Source organism: Canis lupus, chromosome 38 (assembly GCF_003254725.2).
Source record: "Canis lupus dingo isolate Sandy chromosome 38, ASM325472v2, whole genome shotgun sequence".
NCBI lineage: Eukaryota > Metazoa > Chordata > Mammalia > Carnivora > Canidae > Canis > Canis lupus.
In genome coordinates, this window is record NC_064280.1 from 2980006 (window position 1) to 3004354 (window position 24349).

General features: G+C 45.2%; 2 protein-coding genes across 15 annotated transcripts in view; one reads left to right on the forward strand and one right to left on the reverse strand.

Moving 5' to 3' along the window:
• Positions 1-596: 596 nt before the first annotated feature.
• On the reverse strand, positions 597-11329 carry FAM72A (family with sequence similarity 72 member A). 3 transcript variants are annotated; one of them, XM_035711071.2, is made up of 5 exons: positions 11085-11329; positions 8723-8800; positions 5440-5564; positions 4618-4733; positions 597-1756 (listed from the first exon to the last, which is right to left on the reverse strand). In XM_035711071.2, exons 1-5 carry the CDS (start codon positions 11234-11236, stop codon positions 1751-1753), a joined length of 477 nt encoding a protein of 158 aa, XP_035566964.1. In that variant the 5' UTR covers positions 11237-11329; the 3' UTR covers positions 597-1750. The 3 variants fall into 3 exon arrangements, with proteins under 3 accessions (XP_035566964.1, XP_025276862.1, XP_025276863.1); XM_025421077.3 differs by lacking the exon at positions 4618-4733; XM_025421078.3 differs by lacking the exons at positions 4618-4733; positions 5440-5564 and having other exon boundaries at positions 1702-1756.
• Positions 11330-12615: 1286 nt separating this feature from the next.
• The window catches only part of SRGAP2 (SLIT-ROBO Rho GTPase activating protein 2), a 235254-nt gene continuing 223520 nt past the window's right edge, over positions 12616-24349 (forward strand). For 11 of the 12 annotated variants that reach the window (XM_025421058.3, XM_025421060.3, XM_025421059.3 and 8 more), the window contains exons 1-2: positions 12616-12772; positions 14437-15046. In XM_025421058.3, the coding sequence (XP_025276843.1) occupies positions 14980-15046 (67 nt within the window). In that variant the 5' untranslated portion in view covers positions 12616-12772; positions 14437-14979. Of the gene's footprint in view, positions 12773-13269; positions 13484-14436; positions 15047-24349 lie in introns of those variants that run through there. The other variant, XM_049106860.1, reaches the window with a different exon arrangement.

The following is a 24349-nucleotide window of genomic DNA, read 5'->3' on the forward strand; positions in this document are numbered from 1 at the left end:
CATTTGTCTATAGCATCACAGCACCGATCATCAGTCCATGTGAAAGACTTTTGGAAAGTTTTCTGGGTACTAGTAATAGCATTTCCTGAAGTTGGATCTTGGTTTATAGCAAAGGATTCTGTTGATGCCACAGGTTGCTTCTATCTTATGATCCAGTATGAGTGTTCAACCTTGAAATCAACCTCAGAGGCCTCCTTTTAGGATACATAACAAGGTACGTGTTCCCTAGCATGGATCCTGGCTAAATAAAATTGTAGCTGATTCATGCCTACAAATGCATCTGAAGACAGCATAACAAACAAGAGCAGGAGCTCTGGAGTCAGTCTGTCTGAGTCAGAATCTGGCCATACCTCTGACCGGTTATCTGACCTTGGAGAAGCTGCTTTAACCTCTCTATGCCTCACCTGTGTCATCCGTGAAAATGGAATAATATCTACCTCGTGGGTGTGTCATGTGGAATAAGTGAATGAAATCTGTAAAGAGTTTAGAACAGTGTCTGGTACATGGTAAGCGCTCAATAAATGTCAGCTCTTGTGTGACTTTCACATTTTGGGGTAAGAAAAATGGGTATGATAAAAAAATCAAAGGAAGGCTGGTAATTTTTACAATAGAACTTTATTCACAAAACCGTAACTCAAGTCTGTTTTGGTATCACTATCAACAAAATGCCTATGGCCAAGTTATTACAAAGGCAATATACTGATTTTAGCTATACCTAAAACCACAATCCAGCACTGTCCCATTTCCTATTCCTGTGTGGCTCTGAATGCAGCTTAAAACAAAAACAAAACTCTCTTTATAGTGTACAATGGCTTAAGCAAAACACTTCTTTAGTTTTTTCCTATTCAGGGTTGGAACTGAGACTACTCATTTAATTTGCTATTTACAGAGAAAGTCCTAAGGAATAGAATAACTTCAAGTTGGATCTGCTTTCATGACATAATAACCAGAGGACTTTAGAAAAATGTAAATAAATAATGTTGGCAAACAGTATATATTGATAATTTTGTGACAAATTCATTTACCTAACATTGTGCCAAGGAATTAGGAGAATTTCTCCAAACATTTTAAACTTTCATTATTCCATTTGCTGATTCACAAAGTCTTACTCCATTTTAAGGAGTTTTCACCAACATAATGCAGGATAACCAGTACCTATGGAAACTCAACAGCTTGGTTAAAAAAATTTCCTGTTAAACTTTAATCCCCAGTTGAGCTTGTCATATGTATACATGGTTACACGCATGGATATATGCTTGGTTGACATACACACATATATACGTACTAATGCCTCTTATTCAAGAATGTAAAATCAATGGTATCCTGTATCTAGTTGTAAGAAACTCCCCCCCCCCAAGATTGTGAGGTAGTTGAGTGACACACGAAATGACCTTCTCCAATCTGAATTCTAGAATACACCTTTACCACGTGGAGGGGTGAAGAGAGGAAGAGGAATCAGTAGAAGGAAAGAACTAAAAATGGCTCAAATTAAATTCATGTAACAAATCTGAGATAGCAAATAAATAAATCAATAAATGTCCCATTTGCCCTCCCCAAAAGAGAAATTGGTAGTAAATCCTTACTAATACTTTTACAGTTGATCCATTACTGTGTATTTTAAATAGGAAAGAGTCTGAATATCATACATATCATAATCCCAATCATCGAATACATTCCTCTGCTGAGATATCTAATGTGTCTTCATCTGTGCTCTCCTCTATCTCTGGCAGGTTGCCCCAAAGTAGGAAGTTCACACCTGAAGAGAAGAGATCATATAATTACTCAGTACTATTACAACTCAGAACATGCTATATGAAACCATAGCGTTAACAGTAAAGAGAAAAGGTATTAGAGAGGGTACCGTGGGTAAAAATGATCTTATATATATATTTATTTGGGACATAGACATTTTTAAAGCCCGTTTAAGCAAGGCTTTGAATTCTAAAATCTGAGCTCCAAACGACCTCAAGAGGCCATTTCCTCAAACCCTGCCCCCAACTATATTATGCCATAGTCACTTTACACTGATAATTTTCAAATCTATTTTATTGATCTTTAAGGATGGCAATCTCACAAGATTATTTTATTTTTAAGGTTTTATTTATTTACTCATGAGAGACACAGAGAAAGAGGCAGAGACATAGGGAGAGGGAGAAGTATGCTCCCCCACAAGGAGCCTGATGTGGGAATTGACCTCAATACCCTGGGATCACGACTTGAACCAAAGGCAAGATGGTCAATCACTGAGCCACCCAGGTCCCCCTCACAAGATTATTTTAGATTAAGTGTCTCTTTGGAGGGCACAGGGAAAAGGCTTAAATAAGTCTCCTCATCTCCTCAACAAGCATGGAAGTAGCTGATGGCTTTTTTGTAATTTAAAAAAAGCAAGGTTTTGAAGTCAGTTCTAATATGAACTGCAATCCTTTCATTTAGGAGTTAGGCTATAGCTGCCAATACAATAAACAAAACAACAATGTAAAGCCTCATAGTGAAAGGACAGTCAGACTTTATACTGAAGAATCTAGCATAGGCATATAGTAAAATATGACACACAATAGAAGATAATGAGATAGGGATCCCTGGGTGGCGCAGCGGTTTGGCGCCTGCCTTTGGCCCAGGGCGCGATCCTGGAGACCCGGGATCGAGTCCCACGTCGGGCTCCCGGTGCATGGAGCCTGCTTCTCCCTCTGCCTGTGTCTCTGCCTCTCTCTCTCTCTCTCTCTCTCTCTCTCTGTGTGACTATCATAAATAAATAAAAAAATTAAAAAAAAAAAGAAGATAATGAGATAGTTTATTCTGGGCACGTACTATATTACATAACTTGGAAGTACTAAATTGGGGAAAAAAATGTTAGGAGAGCTGATGGTGTCCAACAAGGAAAGCAAATCTCATGCTCTCCAGTTGTCAGTGTGGATACAAGGACTCGGTAACCTGGATACTCACTCCATACACACTGAGATAGTGGCCACGTAGTGAAATGGAATAACCAGGGTTTGGCGATTTGGCTTGAATCTAGTTTCCACTACTACCAGTACCCTATGGATGTTGTTACTACCTTTACTACAAATGTATGCAACTGCAGACTATATATTATTTTGTGTGTGTATTTAAATTTTTTATGGTATGGTATTATATGTATCTTTTCTAATTGGCTTTTTTCATTCAACATTATGCTTTTGAGATTTACCTATATCCATATATATAGCTTTAGCTGATTTCTCTTAATTTCTGTATTCTGTTGTGTGAATTAAATATATAAATAGCAAATACATACATATATAGCAAATAGAGCTCATCATTCATCACTTCCTCTAACTGCCTATCTTCCGCAAGTATTCAGGGAGACATGTCCAAGGAGGTGCATTGTTGCATTGCTGAAACCATGTAAATAATCAACTGTCTCTCTTGGTTGAGATACTAGAATCTAATCTGGTAAGAAGTTAGCATCTATTTCATGCAGGGGGTGGGGGGCTATATAGATGTCTATCATATTACTTTCTGTAATTTTTTTTGTGTTTGCATTGTTTATAATAAAAAATACACCCCCCCCCCCCCCGCCCCAGACTGAACAGTATTCTGCTTCTGGTAATATGGCACTGAGGAGCTAACAAGAATTACTAGGCCAAAATCTAAGGGATTATTAGAAACCATAAGGGGTGAATGAGAGCTGAAGTCAATTTGCCTTTGAGGGCATTTGCCAATCCCAGGGAATCTAAAGGTTCCTCAAACTCCTCAGTAAGTTTCAGGAAATCGGGTCGACATGTGAAGCCTAGCTTAGAACAGAGACTTGGGGCCTTTTCAGTCTAAACATTCTAGAATTTCATAAAGCTTGTGTATATATTCCTTTGATGCTGCTGACTCAGGTGATTCAAGGACAGTCCCAGCATCATGAGAAAACCTGTTTTATAGCAAGCATCTAGAAAGTCTTGCTTTAAATCACAGTATTGGGGTTACAAAGGAGAAGTTTGATATTCTTGGAGTGAATACTTAGAGACACAAGTAGCTCGGCACAATTGGTTCAAAGGAGAAAAAATAAACTAAGAGATTGGATCTGACAGAAGGAGCACCTTCCTTTCTCTGTTAAGAAGGGAGGAAGGAAATCCTGTGATACATCTGTTTCTCATGGATTAGATTCAATGCGAATGGAAGAATGCGGGGCTTTTATCTTTGAAAAATTGACCAATATTAAAAAGTAAATCAAAATGGAAAAATCCCCACCCTGTGTTTTGAATTCTATGATGCAAGAAAAATAGTATCAAAGCAGAAACTTCCTTTAATGTGTCCCATGATCAACATAAATATAAAACTAGAGCCCTAAGCTAGGAGCCTGTATCTCAGGGGAGTTCAGATAAGCCCTTCCTCAAAAATGGCCCTCTTTACATCCCAGAGTCTGAAATTAAGACCCGCAAATGATGGGCTGAGAGCTACAATTGAACACCAGGTGATTAAAAAAAATCAGAGTCTATAAAAACCCAAGCGTAACTGGCGGATTTGAGATCCTGAGGACCTAGCTTACAATTCATGATCATTAGTCTGTGAAGGCAAATCATCCTTGAGAAAAGGAATATATTTTAAGTTCTGAAGTACATTTAAAAACCTGAGAGTGTGAGTGCCAACCTGGATTGTTGAGTTCTTTAAATTTGTTCTGTCAACTTTAGTTTCCACTAAAAAAATCCCACTAAAAGTCAGCTTGATCTGTTGTGCAAAATGGATAGACAGAGAAAACAGGTGTCCTACAACAAAATGACGTCATTCCAGACAATATAAAATGCATTATGTAAATATCCTTTAAGAATTGATTGTATATTAAGTAGTAATTAGTATAACATACTGGCTTTAAATATTTCCCTTGAATAAAATTCCATCATGGTTTATTAATATAGATGTCCAAGTGTCTGTTTTTATCCTGGAGCAACATCACCAAATACAAAGGTTACCTAGTCATCCTCCCTCCCAGCTCCCCACTGCCCCAGCCTCCTCTCCTTGTTTTCTCACACACACACACACACACACACACACACACACACACACACACGCACAATTGACCAGTAAATCTAAAATCTTCCAAAATTCTCTGGAGCTATAAGGTACACCAAGGCAACAATTTAGAGCAACTAACATATTAATTTAGGAAGATCAAGAAGAGCCTATGGCCATACCACCGTGAATGCACCCGATCTTGTCTTAAAAAGACCAAGAAGAGCCACATTTGAGGCTCTTATACACAATAATGACAACAGACATGGTGATGAATCTTGGCTAGTAGTTTCCCTAACTGAATGTTTCAGAAAGCACTGAAACTGAAAGCATCAAGTTTCACTCTTTCAACCCACATAAGAGGGTTTCAGAGGGAGTCCTAAAACGATCAATTGGGAGTTTCACTCAGGTATTGATAGACATTTAAGTGTTAGGGGAATATCTGAGTCAATTGTTTCTTACCAGTAGAGTCTAGTCTGTTGATATCATAAACTGCCTGGCTGTGAAACATCCAGAAGTGCCCATTGTTGCAGGAAAGAAGGCAGGAACAACATGGAACAATCACATGATAACCTACAATGTTCCCACTGAGACAGAAAGCAAACATGGTTAGATACCACCTAATAACTGGCCATATATGCATTTTTATGTGCTAAAGTAAATACATAGACCATATGAAGACCTCATTTCCTCCTAACAACCTCCATTGCCAGGACCTTTGGGATAGGAGTTACTCTGGTAATGTTAAATTTGACAGTGCTACTGCCAAATGGGAAAATGGCCTTTCAGTGAAGTGAAACAGTACTAACACATTCTCCATTTCTTCGCTAGTATTAGTTTATGTGTTCTCCTTCAGCTAGCTTCTGGATGCCACGCTCTAGGGTTGTGGTGTGTTCTGTAAAGTACCCAAAGCAGATGTGCCATACACACAAAATACATGAAATAAACTCAGATCTCTGGGTCAAAAGGGTTTTTGCGATCCCCCAGGACTGTGGCAGGTCAGGTTCTTCTATGTTCTAGTTCTATGCCAGCACCTAAAATTGTTTCAACAGATGGAGGAGTAGGAAGACAGCATGAGCCCCTGTAAACCAAACACAAGCTGCCTGCTCTAATTTTAGTTTTAGTGTTTTTGAAGGAATTCAGAAATAAAGCAAATCCTTAGCTTCTAGAGAGTTGCAAAAGTTTTTACTGTCTTTAGGATTATCCATCTGATCATAAGTACCTCACTTTTCCAGATTTTTTTTTTTCCTATGTGGTCACTATTATATAGAGTGAATATGCAGGGCATGTTTTAGCTAGTGCTTTAAAAAAAAAATGACAACATGAACTACTTATACCTTGGGTTGTAAAAATTCTTATTTATAGCTTGTTCCCACCCTGTGAGATGTGGGAGTCAGCCATTTTTGTAAGGCCCTATCAAAGATACTATAAAAGGTACCAGCCTACCTAAAATATGTCTTCAAACCATAATCTGCTTGAAAGGCAAACAAATGAAAGCAAGTTGTTCTTGGACCAGGACTGACAGTTATTTGTAAGACTATATTGCAAAAGTAGATTCTATGCCTTTAATCATCATCCATATTCATTCACTCATTTAACTCATGTTTATTGAGCATCTACTATGTGCCAGGTACTGTTCGAGGTGCTGGGAATATAGCAGTAGACAAAGTCCTTGTTCGCACGGAGCTAACATTCTAGTAGGGATACATCAGATCATTTTGCACCCTTGTTAAAAAGCCCTCGGTGGCTTCCCACTGGCAAAAAATCAAAACAAAAAAACCCCTTCACACCAAGGTCCAGATCTGTGCTATTCTAAATGTGGCTATTGAGTACTTGAAGTTTAGCTAGACTAAAGTTATGTATAAATTTAAAACATACACTAGATTTCAAAGACTTACAATAAAAATAGACAGTAAAATATTGTGTTAATAATAATTTATGTCGTTTACATGTTGAAAATATTTTGGTTATACTGAGAAATAAAATTTACAATTTAGTTTCACTTGCTTCTTTTTTACTTTTAAAAATGTGGTTATTAGAAAATTTTATTTATTTACTATTTTTTAAAGAAGACTTTAAATTACAGATGTGGCTTATAGATTTTTATTGGACAGTGCTGCTCTAGATTACCTGGATTCTAACTACATCTCTAATCTACTCATATAACTCACCCTGGATGTTCACAATGTCTCAGCCATGCTGGCCATCATCTTCTTATTCCTTGAACAGAAGCTTCTTCTTGTCCTGGGTTCTCTGCACTTGCTGTCCCATCTACCTAGAATGTCTTTCCTTGAGGTCCTTCTCATCCTTCTGGATTCAACTCCAATGTTACCTTTTCATGAGAAGGCTTCCCTGACCATGCTGTCTCAAAGAGCTCTTACTTGCTCTCCCAACTTCTATTATTCTTTATCATTTATTATTATTATTTCCTTTGGAGCATTTTCCATCCTATTCAATATCTTTTTTTGGGTTAAAGTAGGCTCCATGCCCCATGCAGGGCTTGAACTCATAATAACCCTGAGAATCAAGAGTCGCATACTCTACCAACTGAGCCAGCCAGGAACCCCAAACTAACTAACTTTCTTTTCTTTCTTTTTTTTTTTCTTTTAATTTTTATTTATTTATGATAGTCACACACAGAGAGAGAGAGAGAGGTAGAGACACAGGCAGAGGGAGAAGCAGGCTCCATGCACCGGGAGCCCAACGCGGGACTCGATCCCGGATCTCCAGGATCGCGCCCTGGGCCAAAGGCAGGCGCTAAACCGCTGCGCCACCCAGGGATCCCTTCTTTTCTTTTCTTTAACATAGGCTCCACACACCCAGCATGGGGCTTGAACTCATGACCCTGAGATCTAGGGTTGCATGCTCCACTGACTGGGCCAGCTGGCGCCCCTCAACTCTATTCAATATTTTATTTATTTAAATCTTACTGACTGCCTTCCCACTAGAATATAATGTCTAAAAGCCAGTGACTTTCTTATTTATTGCTAGGTTTCTAGGCCCCATATCAATAACTAGCACATAGTCTAGACTTCATTATATAGTTTGAATAAATGAATTTATTCAATAAATAAATAAAAGAATGAATTTAAGTTATCATCAGCACATAAGAATTTGAATTATTAGGATTGTAATTTATAACCCAAATCCCATTTAAATGTAAAAAAACCCCTCAGCTTTCTTTTCTCTAAAATGGGACTCTCAAAAGATAATAGTAATAGTTTTCATCTATGTTATCATTTATAGTCTTTTTAAGCCTTTTAACATTCATAATAACAGTCTATAGGGTAAATACAAAAGATATTTAAATTTCTATCTTCTTAAGCTGGAAGATAGTTTCTGTCTTCTTAAGATATAAATTAAACAAGGAGACAGAGGTTCAGGGTTTAGAGGTTTAAGGGGTTTACTCAAGATTACACTGAGAGTAAGAGTAGGGCCAGGGCTCAAATCTGATTTTTTTGATAATTGCAACTCTATGTCTTTTTTCTTCCTAAACTACATTTGCCTTTTTCTGAAAATGAAAGCAGATATTTGTCAATGCACTTTGAGAAATTGTAAAATGATATACAAATGTGCCACGAGACCCTTTTAAAAAATCACTCTAAATAACAAATGGTTTTTCAATGGCTCATTGCATGGGTTATAACCAGTGCTCGATGCAGCCCACTGAAACTTTCTCTGTGCTGTGGTGTTAACATCCGTCTTCCAAACGTGGGGCTACATCTAGAATCTTGCCAAAAATTACCATTTTAAACATGCGATGTCCTTCAGTTTACATTTGCAGATTTCAGTGAAATAACATCTTCCAATGAAGTCCACTGCGCTGGAAAGGGAAATGTGCAAACACAGTCAAAGGCACTTTTTAAAAAAATTGTTGTAAAAATCTCCTATCATGTAAAATTTACTAACTTAACCATTTTTAAGTATATGGTTCAGAAGTATTCACATGGCTGTATACTCACATTGTTGTGCACTGAATCTCCACACCATTTTTATCTTGCAAAACTCAGACCCTGTACCCATTAAACAACTCCCCATTTCCCTCAGCCCTCAGCAACCACCATCTACTTTCTGTTTCTATGAATTTGACTATTTTATATAGCACATATAAGTGAAAGCACATAGTATTTGTCTTTTTGCAACTGGCTTATTTGATTTAGCATAATGTTCTCAAGGTCCATCCATGTCAGAGCATGTGGCAGGACAGCCTTCCTTTTTAAGGCTGAATAATATTTATTATATGCATAGACCACATTTAATTTATGCATTTTCATCTGAACATTTAACATTTGTGTTGTTTCCATCTCCTGGTTATTGTGAATAATACTGCTAAGAACGTGTATGCAAATATATCTTTTAAATTCTGCATTGAATTCTTTTGGATATATATCCAAATATAAACACATACTCAGATATACACACACCCAGAAGTGGGATTCCTGGATCATATGGTAATTCTATTTTCAATTTCTTTAGGAACTTCCATGCTATTTTCCATAGCAGCAGCACCATTTTACATTCCTACCAATAGTGCACAAGGGTTCCAATTTTTTCATATCCTTGTCATTAAGTGTACTTTTGGTTGTGATTTAGCATGAATTTCGTAGACCCAAAGAGCTGAAAAAGACTCCAAAGTAGAAGAATAATATATTGTGTATATTTGTATCACAGTTAATAGTTGTGATTTTACCATAAAGGACACATTTCCATTTAAAAAAATCTTATGTGTTCATTAATTCGTACACATCTTAACCCCTTCAAGGAAGAATAGGCAGTAGGAAAAAAACTGGTTCTATTCTAGACTCTGGTCTAACCTCTAACAATTCATGTATCTGAGCCCTTATCTTATCGTTTACTACATCAATTGCAAGATGAACGGGTTAATATTTTAGATTTGTGTGTGCGTGTCTCTGTCTGTGCTACTAAAAAGAAAAAGCACTAGACAATAAATCATAGAACCTGTGCAATAGTAGGTTCTAGATTTATTGTCTAGTGCTTCTCCTTTTTTGCAACACACACACAGTGGTATTCAAAACATCAACCCAAATATCTTTGCGTATGTGAGAGCTGTTGGCTTTGTCATTAGGCATGGCTGCACTTAAACCACTTCAGAAAAGATTTCAAGAAAGGGAGAGTTCACAGCTTGAAGTAGATTTTTTTTTTAAATGTTCAAGTTTCTATCATCACAAAGTTCATTTTAAAATATGATTATTAGCCTGCCTTCCTCTGACTCTGTGTCCAAAGAATAGCTGTTCACCCATATTCTGGATAGTTACTCTTTGACTTTAATGATAAAGTTTCAGTTGAGACCTAAGTCTTGAAAATTATGTAAGGGTATACACATATATGCTGACTACGGAAAGAGAAAGTACCTTTTAGAGCTAGACAAAGGTATGTTTGAGTCAAATAAAATGGCTATTTTCCCAAATAGGCAGCAAGATCTCAAGCACTCTGCCTACGAAAGTGAGTAGTGTCTGAAAACAGACTTTAAGAGGATTTAATAATGCAGACAAGTGCATAGTATTTGAATCGGCGGACAAGGACTGTTTCAGGGCCAAGTCTCTATTTCGTCGCATTACAAATCTACTTCTCACTCATTGAGAGAGATTTGAGTGAAGAACACCCACTTACAAGGGCAAAGGATCTGATTCAGCCTGCCAAGGGCAAATGATGGCAGAAAATCATGAATATTCTTTTGGTCTAAAACTTTATGGATAAGAACGAAACACTCAGAGGCCTGTTCTCTTTAGCAGTGCAGAGAATCTTGCTGGACTTTACCTAGAGTCTAGAGTCCAGGTCATGGACTGGGTCCAGTGAGATCAGGATGGTTGGGCAGGGCCCAGCGCCAGGGAGTCCACTTAAGGGATGTGGCCACATGACTATAATTGAACTAGAAGCATTACATCAGGACTGACCACTCTGGCTAAACCACAGACTTTGTCCAGACAGTCTGCCCGCTTAGTTATGCTCCAGGGGGGATCATCAGACTGTTGGGAGTGGCTGGAACACCAAAATGATAACCTCCTTGTTGACTTCCCAGAGGGTCAAACCATACACTTTTCCCATTTTAGTTAGAGGCTACCGTGGCCCGCCACTGGAAGACTTACTTGGTAGGAGGGATGTCTGTAGAGAAAAGGTCTATTTCGGTATCAGCCAGCAGCACAGCCTTCATGCCCCTAGAGCTGAGCACTTGTTTACAGAATTTGCAGCACAGGATGGACACGCACCGGTCCTTGAAGCTACAGGTGCTGGTAGACATGACGTCCCGGCGAGGATGCAGGATGCGGCGCGGGATGGCGACAGAAGGAAACGAGAGCAGCACCTTTCCCAGTTTGGTCCCCCCCACCCCACCCCCCACCCCCCACCCCAGTCCAGGTTCAAAAACCAAATCGCGAGGTCTGGGGCTGGGAAGGAGACCAGTCCTTTTCTGTTTTCCCTGGGGGCGGTGAGAGCAATGTTTATTGGGGAGGAACAGGGCGAAGCAGCAGATGGGGCTTTCCTGGTAACTTTCGGGGGAGGGAGTGGGGTGCGGAGAGGGGAGGCGGCTGCACTCCTCGGCCCCCGCCCCAAGCTCTCCTCCCGCCGGGTCTCTGCGGGGCGCCCCCCCGCCCCCCCGCAGGCCCCTCCCCGGAGCGCTCTAATTCCTCGCCCGCGGTCGCCGGCCAAGCGTCCCCGACCACGCCGCCTCTCTGCACGTCTTCCTCCGCGTGCCGGGATCCGGGAATCCGCTGGGCTTCGGTTCGCCCCCGCCCGGGAGCAGCCCGTGTCGCCTCCGTCCTCCCGGGACCCTCCGCCGCCTTCCCCCGTGGCAGCCCCCGCCCCAGCCCTCGGCGCGCCGGCGGGCTCTCGCGCCGTCCCCCCGCTCCGTCCCCCGCGGCCCCGCCGGCCCCTTGGGTCTCCGTCGGAGCGGCCGCTCGGGGCGCGCGGTGGTGCCGGCGGGACGGGTCAGAGGTCGCCTGTGGGGCTCAGTGGGAGCCGGGGTCTCTGTCACCGACGCGTCGTTTTCTGCTCGCTCTTCCGCTCTCTCCGCCTTCCCAACCGGCTGTCAGTTTGAATTGCCGGCGCCGCGCACCGATTGGGAGAACTAGAGCTCGCCCGCGTCCCGCATTGGCCGGCTCGGGAGGCTGCAGAGATCTTAGTGGCTCGGAGACCGTAGGCCCCGCCTCCGCAACGGTGCCGAGACCAGCGCGGCTTCTGGTTGGCCGAGCTTGGCTCCGCCTCTGCGCTCATTGGGCGGCGGCCAGGCTGGGCCCGCCCTCCTGCCGCCCCCGTGGAAGCGGCGAGGCCCGCCCTTCGCGCCTCTTATTGGGAGGCTTCCCACAGGGCCCGCCGGCCTCTGCTCTCCATTAGCTGCAATTCTCCGCAACGCCCCTCCTCCCTGCCCCGGTCCAATTGGTCGTGCTTTCCCTCAAGAGCGTGTGCTTGGCTGTTGGTTCCCTTTTAATCCCGCCCATTAATTCTACCTCGGGGCTCGGCGGCTCTGGGAGGAGCTTACCCTGTGACCACGCCTCCGCGGGGCTAGTCCCGCCTCCAGGTTTCGCCAGCTCCTCCCCCCATTCCCGTCCTCGCGGGATCGGCTATTCCTATTGGCTCCCGGGTCCATCGGTCGATAGAAAGTGGGCGTTGATTGGTAAGGGGGCGGGCTCCGCTTCCCGGCGGGGTCCTGCGGAGTTGGCGGAGGCTCCTCTGGGGACGAGGGGACCGATCTGCGTAGAAGCGGGTGGCGGGGAAGAGGGGAGGAGATCTCCGAGTGGGAAGCGGAGCCGGGGCCCGAGACCCGTCGCGTCAGAGCCAGGTAAAGGCTCCTTGCCTCTCCCCTCGCCTCCTGCGGCCGCGGGGCTGGAGCCCTGACTGGACGAACCCGGGCAGGGGCGGGAAGGACGGGGCGCGGATGCTGCTTGCGGCGTCGCCCAGCGGTGCCGCCCGGAACCCCTCTGACCCCCCCCCCCGACCCTCTCCGGAGCTCCCAGGACAGCCCGTGATGCTGTCGCCGCACAGCGGGGCTCTGCCCTGGGACCGTGCCTCCGCGCAGCCCGCACCCGGCCCGCTCCCCAGCCCTCCGCGCGCGGGCAGCCTCGGCCACTGCTGGGCAGCCGTCGCCGGCGTCACCCGTAGCCATCGGCTGCCCGCTCGCCAGCCGCCTTACAGCCGGGACTCAGCCCCCGGCCCGCCTGGGACGGCTCCTTTCACGCGCTCGCGCTCGCAGACCCGTCGCGGGGCCCCCGCGCTGCCCGCACTCCCGCCCCTGTAACGCCGCGGCCCCCAGTCCCGCGCTCCCCCCCGCCCCGGCCGCCCTCCCTGCGCCCTCTCTCCACCCGCAGGCGCGCCGAAGCTCCCGTTATCCCCGGCTCCGGTGCAGCCGCTGGACCCCACCTCACACCCCTCCCCGCTTCCTGCCGGCCTGAACCAGCACGCCGCCCGGGCTCCCTCCTCCTCCCCGCGCGGGAAGTGGGAGCCCCGGCCCCGGCGGGAGCCCCCCCGCCCCCCGCCCCCCGCCGAGGAGAGGGTAAGGGGCGACCCAGGAGGGAGGGGCGCCTCCGCGGCACGGTGGGGAGCCTGACGGCCGACTGCGCTCCCGCCGCCTCCCTCCCGCCTCCCGGGCCTGGGCCAGGGCGGGATTTCCTCCGGCACCTCCTGGTGCGAGGAGTCGGGACTGCGACCCTCCCAACACCCCCCCCCCCCCAGCCTGGGTCTGGGTGCGGTATTCGGGTTGGCCGGGCACAGTGACAAAAAAATATTGGGGGTGGCATTTAAGAGTCGCTCTGGTCCCTGGCTGGGGGGAGGCGGTGGCTGCCTCCCGTCCCCCGCCTCCGGGTTTTCCCGACTCCGACCCTAGCCTCTAACCCGTTTCCTGCTTCTGTCGACCACATTGTTTTCCTGGATGTGCCCCGTGCCGAGCAGGCTTTTTCCTGCAGGTCTCCTCCCCCCCCCCCCCCCCCGCCCCAAACATTTTGCTGCCAAGAGAAGCTAGTAACCAAAAACAAAACAACTGGGAGGAGGGGCGGGAGGGGAAGAAAAGTTGTGCCCGGGTGGCTTGTCCCTCCCTGGCTTTGATCCCTTTTGATGTCCTGGGAGTTGCCCCAGCCCGGGGTCAGGGGCCGCGTCGGAGCCACTGCGGAGGGTGCTCCCCGCGGCTGGCCGCTCCCCAGCGCTGGCGGGGCTCGGAGGCCGCCGAGGTGCCGCAGTCCCCGCCCGGAGCCCCGCGTTCCCGCCGCAGTCCCCACCCGAAGCCCGCGCAGGCGGCTGCTCCAAAGTGTTTTCTTCCAGCCCTAAAACAAAATCCGGAGGGAGCTTCCTTCCTCCGCACCTCGCCGCGCCGGGCTCTGTGGGCCGGGCGGTGTTTGGCCGAGATGAATGGGCCAAGGCCCGGCTCGGAACGACGTCCCCTACCCCACCCCCGCCGCGCTTAGGATCTGCGCTGGGGCTCATCGCCCCCTCCCCTTTTCCCTGCATTTACAGGCAAGTGAACCGGAGCAAACGACTTCCGATCCAGTCTGCGCTGCTGCGGCTCCCGTTTGGGATTTGATTTGCAGCATCTTCGAGCCTGTGCAACAAAAACCCGCGAAGCACGCCCAGCCCTCCCCCGGCACCCTTTTACGCACCCACTCCCTCCCGGGGACACAGCTGGGCGCGTCCACACCCCCGCACCCCCCACACCATGTTGTGCGGAAGGACTTCCACTCCCTGCCTCTGTCGTTGATGTCAGACCCCGGGCCAGCCTCCGGGCGCTGCAGTTCTCCCGGCTAATGCTGAGGCTGCGGCTCCGGCTCTAGCACAGAAACCAGCCGCCGCCGCGCCCGGCCCCAGCGTCCACCGTCTGCATGTGCCCGCCGTAGCCTTCAGCCCAGCCCGCAGCCCGCGCTCCCCGGAGCGCTGGAGACCACCGCGGGGGGCCCCTTCTGCCCTTGGGAGAAGCGGTCTTGGAGGTATTGATTTCGGTGGTTGGATTTTTCCCGTGGATCTATCAATTCATAATTTGAATTTGGAAGAAAGAAGGAAAACATGACGTCTCCAGCCAAATTCAAAAAGGATAAGGAGATCATAGCAGAGTACGATACTCAGGTCAAAGGTAAGGGCTTTGAAAAATTGCATGATGCATATGCTCTGTGGACCATTGAGGCATGTATTTCCACCCTGATTTGCAGGATGTTCATTTCTCTGGGTGGAGCAGGTGGGGGCAGGCTGAGCCCAGAGGTGGTTTCATAGGTGGGTTTGAGCCTCCAAGGGATGGGCTGTGCCAGGGGCCACCGGCTCTGGAAAGGAATTTTTAGAGTGGGCTGTAGGTTTGTTCTTGTAAGGGCTGGCCCTGATTTTGGCAGCCCTCTCCCACAAGCTAGATAGGGTGGGGGGAGGGGCGGGAGGTTCTTGGGGGAGAGAAAGGTGGCAGTTTGCCTCTGGGTGTCTGGGTCAGGTTTCCTTGAAGGACAACTGAAATCTGACAGGTGTTTGGGAATTTATGTCAGAGGTTGAAGAGGAGTCCAGGTAGAGAAAGGCAACCTTGAGAAGGTATACCATTTGGGGAGCCCCTGGAGAGGCGGGGTTTTTTTCCGATGCACTATATCAAAAGGAGACATTTGCTATGGCATCGGACACTGAAAGTCTGTAGCCACCTTGGGTGCACCTTGTACCTGCCAGGTCTCTGGTTGCTCTGTATTCAGTCAGAGATCAGAGAACAGAAAGAATAAGGTCATTTCACACCCGGTCTCCGCCCTCACCTAAACATGAATGGAGTTGGGATGTTAGGGTTGCTGGGTGGTGCTGATTCTGGAGAATGGGAAGACATAATTGTTTAACCCTTCTGTGTTGTCACTCTCTGCTCCAGAATGCATGCTTTTAAAGGCCCACTTGCCTCTGCAAAAATGTGAAGGCTAAAGCAAAATGTGGACCTGGAGAAACCAAGTGATCTGTCTACACATTTAATTGACTACCTGACTTGGTGCTGCATGAATCAGGGCCCCTTCCCAGACAACCTTTTTTTTTTTTTTTTTTTAACCAGCCATTCCCATAGGACGGGTTCCCGCCTGTTAAAGAGCCCCAGGATGTGTTTGTGCAAGGCACTGTCCCTTCCTGGCCAGTCACTGGGAAGAGCCATGTGCTCTAGCCCATTGAGACTTCAGCTGGGGAGTGGGAGAGGTGGGTGGCCTTGAACGTTACACCACATGGTTGGAGCTCTGGGTTTTCCTTTGTTTCAGAGTACAGAGGGAGGGGCCCCTCCTTCTTTGCCTGCACCAATGCAAGGAGACCTTTTCTATCATAGAGGACTTGGGAAGGGCCATGTCTCCCTTCTAATGATTGCCTGGGGTGGGGATAGTGTAGAGCTTGAAATGGGCAGCTGCCTTATCTCTTGGAAGGTTGGAATGTAGTTTCAAGCCCCCGTTTTGCCTGTAGGATCTTTTTAATGTCATCAGCTTGGTCAATGCTGGAGGTGCCCTGAGGGACCTTCTATCCACTTGGCTGCAAATATTGGTGGGTTTATTACAGAGGTGGGGGAGTTGATTGATTGATAGCTTCAGTTGAGCAGGGATTGGGAGAGGTGTGGTTGTGAGTTATAATTGAGGTCTTGGCCTCCTGTCACTGTTCATAATCTGGACCTGTTTTTGTAAACAATAGGCCACTGGCCTCTGTGTCCTGTCCAGATGCACTGTATTCTGCTCCTGGAATCCCCCTTGCCATTTTAACCAGATATGTCATTCTATTTTTTTTTTACACATCCTATTCTTAACTGTTGCAGTAGGGAACGTTAATAACTTTGACTTTCCCAGATTTCTCTCCAGAAGCACACCATTTGACTAAGGTGCAAAGTGATTTTATATGTTTATTTTTTGGAAGGTTCAGGGCTGATAGGTGTTAATAGAACCTTGTCTGCTGATTCCTATTGGTGAAAGATTTCTCACGAGTGTCTCAGAATTGAATACTTGCGTATTTACAAACATTGCTCATTGAGATGATGTAATGCAGTTGGCTATTTGGGGTTTCTCCTCAACCTTGCCGCAAGCAGGAAAAATGTTTTTGCTTTGCTCTGATATTTTCCACTGACACTTCAGGATCATAGAATTTTATAGGTGGCCGAGCATGACGTCTTACTTAGAGAAGCTGCCTGATAAAAAATGGATTTAAATGATTTAGTCCCTCATTTTATAGTGGAGGGGAGTACAGAGAAATTAAGAGGCTTGTCCAAGGTCACACGGCTAGGTGGTGGTAGCTGAAAGTAGAAGCTGGTTACTGACTTCAAATTCTCTGTTTTGCCCTATTCTTATTTACTATGAAACATCATCTGACCAGAGTAGGAAAAAAGAAATCCTTAAGAAGCCCAAATCTATCAACAAATAATAGTAGTGGTAATAATAATAATAGATTACATTTTGAGTGCTCATGATGTTCCAGCCTGTCTCAGGTGCTTCATATGAGTTGTCTTGTTTAATTCTGACATCAACCCAGAAGATAGATATTATTTTACCCTACATTCACTGCATGAAGACACAGGCTTCGAGAGGGTGAGAAGACTTCCCAAGGTCACACGGCCAAATCCTGGCAGCTTGACTCTGTTCCCTTATTCACCAGCCCTTTATTTAGTGAATTCTGTGCGTTCTAGGGGTTGGCGGTATAGCAGTGGCTAAGACAAAGACCCATCTCTTATGGAGCATAGGAACATATGTTCTAGAACCCAGGTTCTTCGTTGAAGAGCATCGAGATTGGAGACAAAGGACCCGGGTTCTAGGTTGGCTCTGCTCCCCCACCAGGTAGAAGCCCTCAGTCAGAATTCTGCATTTCAGGTTTTAATGTGTTACATGAGCCTGGTACTGCTGCTGGCCTTCTCTTACAGATGCCAAGATAAAAAAGAAAATTGCTCTTTTGGTCTGGTGGCTAAGAGCACACAGGTTTTTTTGAGTTTTTGAGCTGACCCAGGTGTCAAATCTCAGTTGGGTCACTTGCTCATCTTGCGCCGGGGGTGAGGTCCGTGACTTGTTTGAGCCTTAACTTCCTAACTGGAAAATAGGCAAAATACTGTGCATCTTAAGGTAGCTGTGAGGAGTCCATGAGATGGTCTGTGGAAATCATTTGGCATGGTATGTGTGCTCGCCACCCACTCTGTTAGCGAGCCCTGCGTCCTGCCACGTCAGGCTAACCGTAAGGCTAACTGGCCCTTCACCCTCAGCGTGACCCCTGTTCAGGGATGGGAGACGAATCTGGGTATGAAGCTTGAGTTCTAGGTTAGGTTCCTCCAGTAGCAGTGAAAGGTATCTTGAACCCCAGAGCCCTCAGTTTCCCTTCCTGCAAAATGAACAGATAAACTGTCTAGTTGTTGGCAGCCGTTATCTTGTTCCTCTGACCAGAGTCCTGGGCTTTATGCCTTTTTCTGTCAGAACGGCTTGAACCGAGTGGACTCGAAATGGGCTCTGCGGGATCTTGTCTGCCCTGTGGCTTTTGCTTCTCTGTCAGCCACCTGCTTGCACGGGCCCCCGAGGGCTTCTGAGGCCGCAGCCCCAACCCGAGGCCGAGGCCGTGGCCAGGGTACATTTATGAGGGGCGTGCCTCCTTCATCAGCCTGCCTGTAGCCGCCTTCTTCAAAACCATCATTGTTTCTGGTTTGTGGGTGTTCAGATTCCTTTGAAAGTTCATGCCTCTCAATGTCTGACTCAAAAGCAATAATATTCATAGTGCTTTTACGTGGCTCTTTCCAGTTAATGAAACGCTTTCATATCCGTGAATCTCTGGAAATTCTTGACAACTCTGGTCAGGCTCCTGGTCATAACCTGAGGCCTTCTGGCCTATAGCCTGTTAGCTTCTTGCAAGGTTGGAGCTGCAAGAGGTGGTACAGTGCAAGACACGGTGGAGATGATGATCTGGCGAGCCTTGGGGAGGCTTCACATCACCGCGTAGTCTCTCTGCGAGTGTTGTCCTCGGCTTCTTCTGGAACCCTTTCCTTTACCCTCGCCATACCTTGAGTTTTTCTAGTGCCCCAGAATGCTTGAGATTGACAGTTAATGCAAATATTCCAGGAGGAATCCTCTGAAACAGAGTGGCACTGTGTGCCGAGCAAATTTTCTTTCTTGAGAACATTGGGGGTCTTGTCCTTTTTTTTTTTTTTTTTTTTAAATGTCTTAGAAGGGCAGTATGTGTGCACCACAGAGCTGAGAAGTGAAATTCTCTAATTTCCATCTGGAGCATTTTGGTAGAAAAGCCTCAGGCCTTTGCCTGAAACAGTTTAACCCTTTTAGGACCCTTCCAGAGCTGGAGACGAAATTTAAAACTCCGCACATATTGTGGGCGTGCGCGCGCACGCACACACACACACACACACACACACACACACTTGGAAATGTGGATTGCTGGTATTTAAACAAGGTTGTTCCCCTGGGAGGTCTGAGCGGTTCTTCACTCATGCCAACAAAGGTCTTCTCTGAAGCTTCTTTCCTCCCAGCCCCCAGCCCCCAAGGGAGCTTTAAATATAATCAGTTTGTGAAAAGCTGCAGTAAAACATCTCCTTGGAATCCCCAAGCAGATGCTATCATCTTCCTGCGAGATGATTGAAGGCTTCTCTTCCATTGCTCAGGGAAAATAGGGCTCTGCAGTAAGCTGAACTCCTGGAAGGAAAGGAAGCTCTGGGAAAAATGAAGCACTCTGTGTGTAAGGGTCGGAGGAAGGTAGTGGGCAAGGAGCTGGGATGTTGTGTGCTGGGCAAAGCCGCAGTGTTGAGACGTGTGTTTGTGAGCAGCCCTTTTGAAATTTCAGACATTCTCCTAGGGCACGGGAACAGAAATCTCTTTGGAGAAGCCCATCTGGTGGTTATGGCCACATCCTCATGCACCGCACAGATTGAAAGCCAGGGCAGGACCCAGTCATTTCTCTGCTGCCAAGTTTACAGAGTCAGACCTGGCCCTGATCTGTAGGATCCACACCCTTTAAAATCAGCAGGTGCCCAGCTTCTGACTCCTAGGCTCCCATTGTTCACTCCAGATAAACATGGGCTGCCAGTGGTACCTGTAGAGCCCTTCTTCCAGAAGAGAAGTTTTTGTCCTGGGAATTGTGCCTTCTTTAACACCCTAGACCTCCCAGGGCTTTGTTCTGGAAGTATTATGTCACATGGCAGGGGAAAAGAAGTCAATATGTAGATCTCTACTGGTAATAAAATTCAAGTAAACAGTTTTAACTTGGTGTAAGCTACAGAATTGGTCTTTTAGGGTATCTGGAAAGGGTACCTCGGAAGGTATTTGACTTAAATATCAATGAAAGCGCTGAGTGAAGTAAGTCAGTCGGAGAAGGACAAACATTATATGTTCTCATTCATTTGGGGAATATAAATAATAGTGGAAGGGAATATAAGGGAAGGGAGAAGAAATGTGTGGGAAATATCAGAAAGGGAGACAGAACGTAAAGACTGCTAACTCTGGGAAACGAACTAGGGGTGGTAGAAGGGGAGGAGGGTGGGGGGTGGGAGTGAATGGGTGATGGGCACTGGGGGTTATTCTGTATGTTGGTAAATTGAACACCAATAAAAAATAAATAAAAAAATCAATGAAAGCACTTAAAAGCATTTTTAAGAATTACAAAATAACACCTTTACTGATTTTACAATATTGTGTAGGAACTTTCATCTCTTTACTTGTGGGAAAATACACACAACCTAAAATTTACGATCTGCATTGTTCTTTTTTTTTTTTTTTAAGATTTTGTTTATTTATTCATGAGAGACACAGAGAGAGGCAGAGACACAGGCAGAGGGAGAAGCAGGCCCCTTGCAGGGAGCCCAATGTGGGACTCGATTCCAGGACCTTGGGATCACACCTTGAGCTGAAGGCAGACGCTCAACTGCTGAGCCACCCAGGCGTCCCTATCTGAAGCATTCTTTAGTGTACAGTTCAGTGGCAGTTAGAACATTCCCGCTGTGCAAACCAGCACTACCATCCATCTCCAGAACTCTGCATCTTGCAGAATTGAACTCGGTACCCATTAAACAATACCCCCTTACTCCTACCCTGGATGTCTGACTCTCACCCTGTATGTCTGACAGTTCTAGGTATCACATATTGTAGGTGTATACCACATTTTGTTTATCCATTCATCTTTCCATGGACACTTGGGCGGTGTCTGCCTTTTAGCTATCGCAAATACTGCTGCTGTGAACAGTATGACGTACCCCTATTTACAAAAATGTCCTCTATACCCAAGTTTTACAAGCCTGTATATGTATTTCTATATAATCACGTGTCCTGATAAGTCTTGTTAGAGTTAAGATTTAAATGTACGTGTTCATGTTTTCTTATTATGAATATGTATTTATGCTCTAATATGAACATTGTATGTAGATAACAATTTAATACCTCTTAATAATTACATGAATTACTAAATTTTTATTGTATTTTTAATCGCTTTATTAAAGTTTAATTGACATGTAATAACCACACATGTTTAAGGTATACATTAGATACATTTTGACATATGCTAACACACCCATGAAATCATCCCAATCAAGATAAGTGAGCAGAATGATCATCACCAAGAGTGTCTTCATTATAGTATATTATTAAATGAGTAATATAATAACTACATTACAGAAATGACATTAACTTAAAAATAAATAAGTAAAAACCAGGTCTTAATTAAATTTAAAAAAGTAATAAATAAACAGTGATCCAAGCTACCCAGGTTAGTTCCTGGAAATTTTATTTATTTATTTATGTATTGCCTTAGTGAATAAAGACAGCCTTCCAGAAGAGCTTGGTTAATAATTGTGCCTCAGCTATTACTATGTGCTTAGGAGGGGAGGGGGCGAGAAAAAAAAATCTTGGACATGTTAGATGTTGATGAGTGACAGTATCTGTTTTTCCTAAAGACCTTACTTGAATCAGTCTCTAGGGCCTCACACTTCTTCTGAAAGGGTCACAAGTGAGCCAGATGCCAAGGGGTGGGGCTGGGGGCTCCCCTGGGAGATCTGCTCAGAATGCCATGAATGTGGCTTATTTCCTCTCATGATTGATTCCCTGCTGAGAAGAGACCAACTTCCCAGGTGAACATTAACTGGGTCCTCAATCTTAGTCTCAATTCTATCATCAACCATATCTCTTATTTTACTGTAAGAGGATTGGAGGCCTATCTGGATGATTTGCCATACTTGAAAGACATCTATTAGCTAACATTCTGCTGTTTATTTGGGGCTTACCATGTACTTAGGCTAAGTACGTTACATAGATTGTGCCTAAACCTCACACCAACCCTAGGAGGAATACATTGTTCTTACCCCATTTTGCTGATGAATAAATGGAGGTGCAGGTGAATCAGTGACTTGCCCAGGGGCTACTGCTGGTGCATGATGGGACAGGAATTAGGACCTGGGCTCTCACCAGAGTCTGAGTCCAAGTGCTGCTCCTGGAGTGCCCCTTTCTCCCTGTCCAGTTCCACAGTTTTGCCTACTAAGGTCTCAGGCTGCTGGGTGCCTTCCATGGTCACTCTGACTAGAAAGGACCCTTCTCTCTGGGATGACTGACACAGCACTATGGCATTCATCTTGTACTGCCTTCAGTTCTAAATATGTGTCTAGGTGGGAAGTTTTGAAGGTGCTTAGTGCAGTGCAAAGAACCCAGGCCTTGGAACAGGCCCTCAGTGGGAACCTCAGCAGCAGCACCTCCTTGCCCTGTGGCCTTGCTCGGGTTACTCAGCTTCTCCTCCAAGCGTGCTCTCTTGTGACGTAGAGATGGCAAGACCTACCTGGCTGGTTTATTGTGAATGTGTGTCAAGTATCTGCCAAATAGAAAATGCTAAATACGTAGCTCTTTTTATAGGGGACCCTTCAGGTAGGAGCACATCTAGAACAGTATTGTAGCCCTCAATGGTGGCTCTTGGTAAACATTATCAAGTATTATGATAAATGCATAAATTACTGTAAATAATTTTTAAAAAACGGTTTCTTATTTTGATATTGATGGTATATCTTACATAATATCACCAAGGTGATTTATTATTTTTTATTTTTTTAAAATTTATTTATTCATGAGAGACACACAGAGAGAGGCAGAGACATAGGCAGAGGGAGAAGCAGGGAGCCTGCAGGGAGCCAGATGCAGGACTTGATCCCAGGACCCCAGGATCATGACCTAAGCCAAAGGCAGATACCCAACCACTGAGCCACCCAGGTGCCCCACTCAGCTGATTAAAAAAAAACAACCCACTATTATACTAAGATCATAATGTAGAAGACTATTTATACCCATCACTTTGCCCTTACTCTGCTTATGTCTTTCACCATCACAAAGCTGAATTGCTTCTAGTTTCCTTACCACTTACCGTGTTACATTATTTCATGCTTCTTGTGTTATGCATGCTGTGTCCTCTCTTTGGAATGGGTTCTTTCTCTTGGACTTGGAAAGCTCAGTTATTCCTTAAAAGCCAGCTCAGATGCCACCACCTCCAGGAAGTCTTCCTTGCTTCTCTCTTCACAGTGATCTTGTGCAAGATGCCAAGCAAGATTCCTCAGCATCTCCCTTTACTTTCTGCATAGGGCTAATCAACACAACCCAGAGCATTTCCTTAGCAATGTCCTGATGCTTCTATGCATTCATTATATTCCATTGTAATCTCTTTGTTTACATCTTTTTATTTACAGCTCACTGAGCACCTTGGGAACAGACCTATCTTTTATTTGCTGCCATGTGTCCAGCTTCTGGCACAAAGAAGCTCTAAAAAATGCTTGTAAATAGAACCAGACATTTACTGAATTGAGGTTGGATGTGCCTGTGCCATATTTCTGCCTTTCTCCCCCTACTCCAATAAAAAGCCTTCTCCTTATGTTGATGTTATTTGAAATTCAGAGTGGATCAAACATGATGAAAATTGTCATTATGGAAGGGCAAGTACACACCATGTAGCATGTGAAGGCTCCCCAATGGGGGAGGGGGGTGTTTTTCCTTATGTACTACCCCCTCTTCCCTCTTGAAAATCACTGCCCTGGAACTGTAATTGAGTTGATCTTCAGTCACATTTCTTTCCTTGGAAACCAAGAAAAATATTAACTCCCAAGTTCCAGAGTGTAAAACAAAAAGTAAGGTTTTCTGTAATTGAAGCAAAACAAATTCTACATTTGTCCAGGATTTATTTATCATTTTAAGCAGATATTTGAAATCTAAAGTTGAGAAAGTTGAGGTCTATTTTAAAACAGTTGACTCAGCAAAAGGACTTTGTGATACTTTTTTGAAGCATGTGTTTGGAGAGAGCTATTGGCTCCTTCGAAGCAGCTGTATGATCTATGGAAAAACAGGGAGGAAAGGTTCAAAGGGACTAACAGGGAGACTCTCCCCTCTGATTTTCAAGTCATTTGGTATTCAGTTGCCTTGACCTTATTTATACATTGTGAATGAATGGTCCTGAACTTGAAATA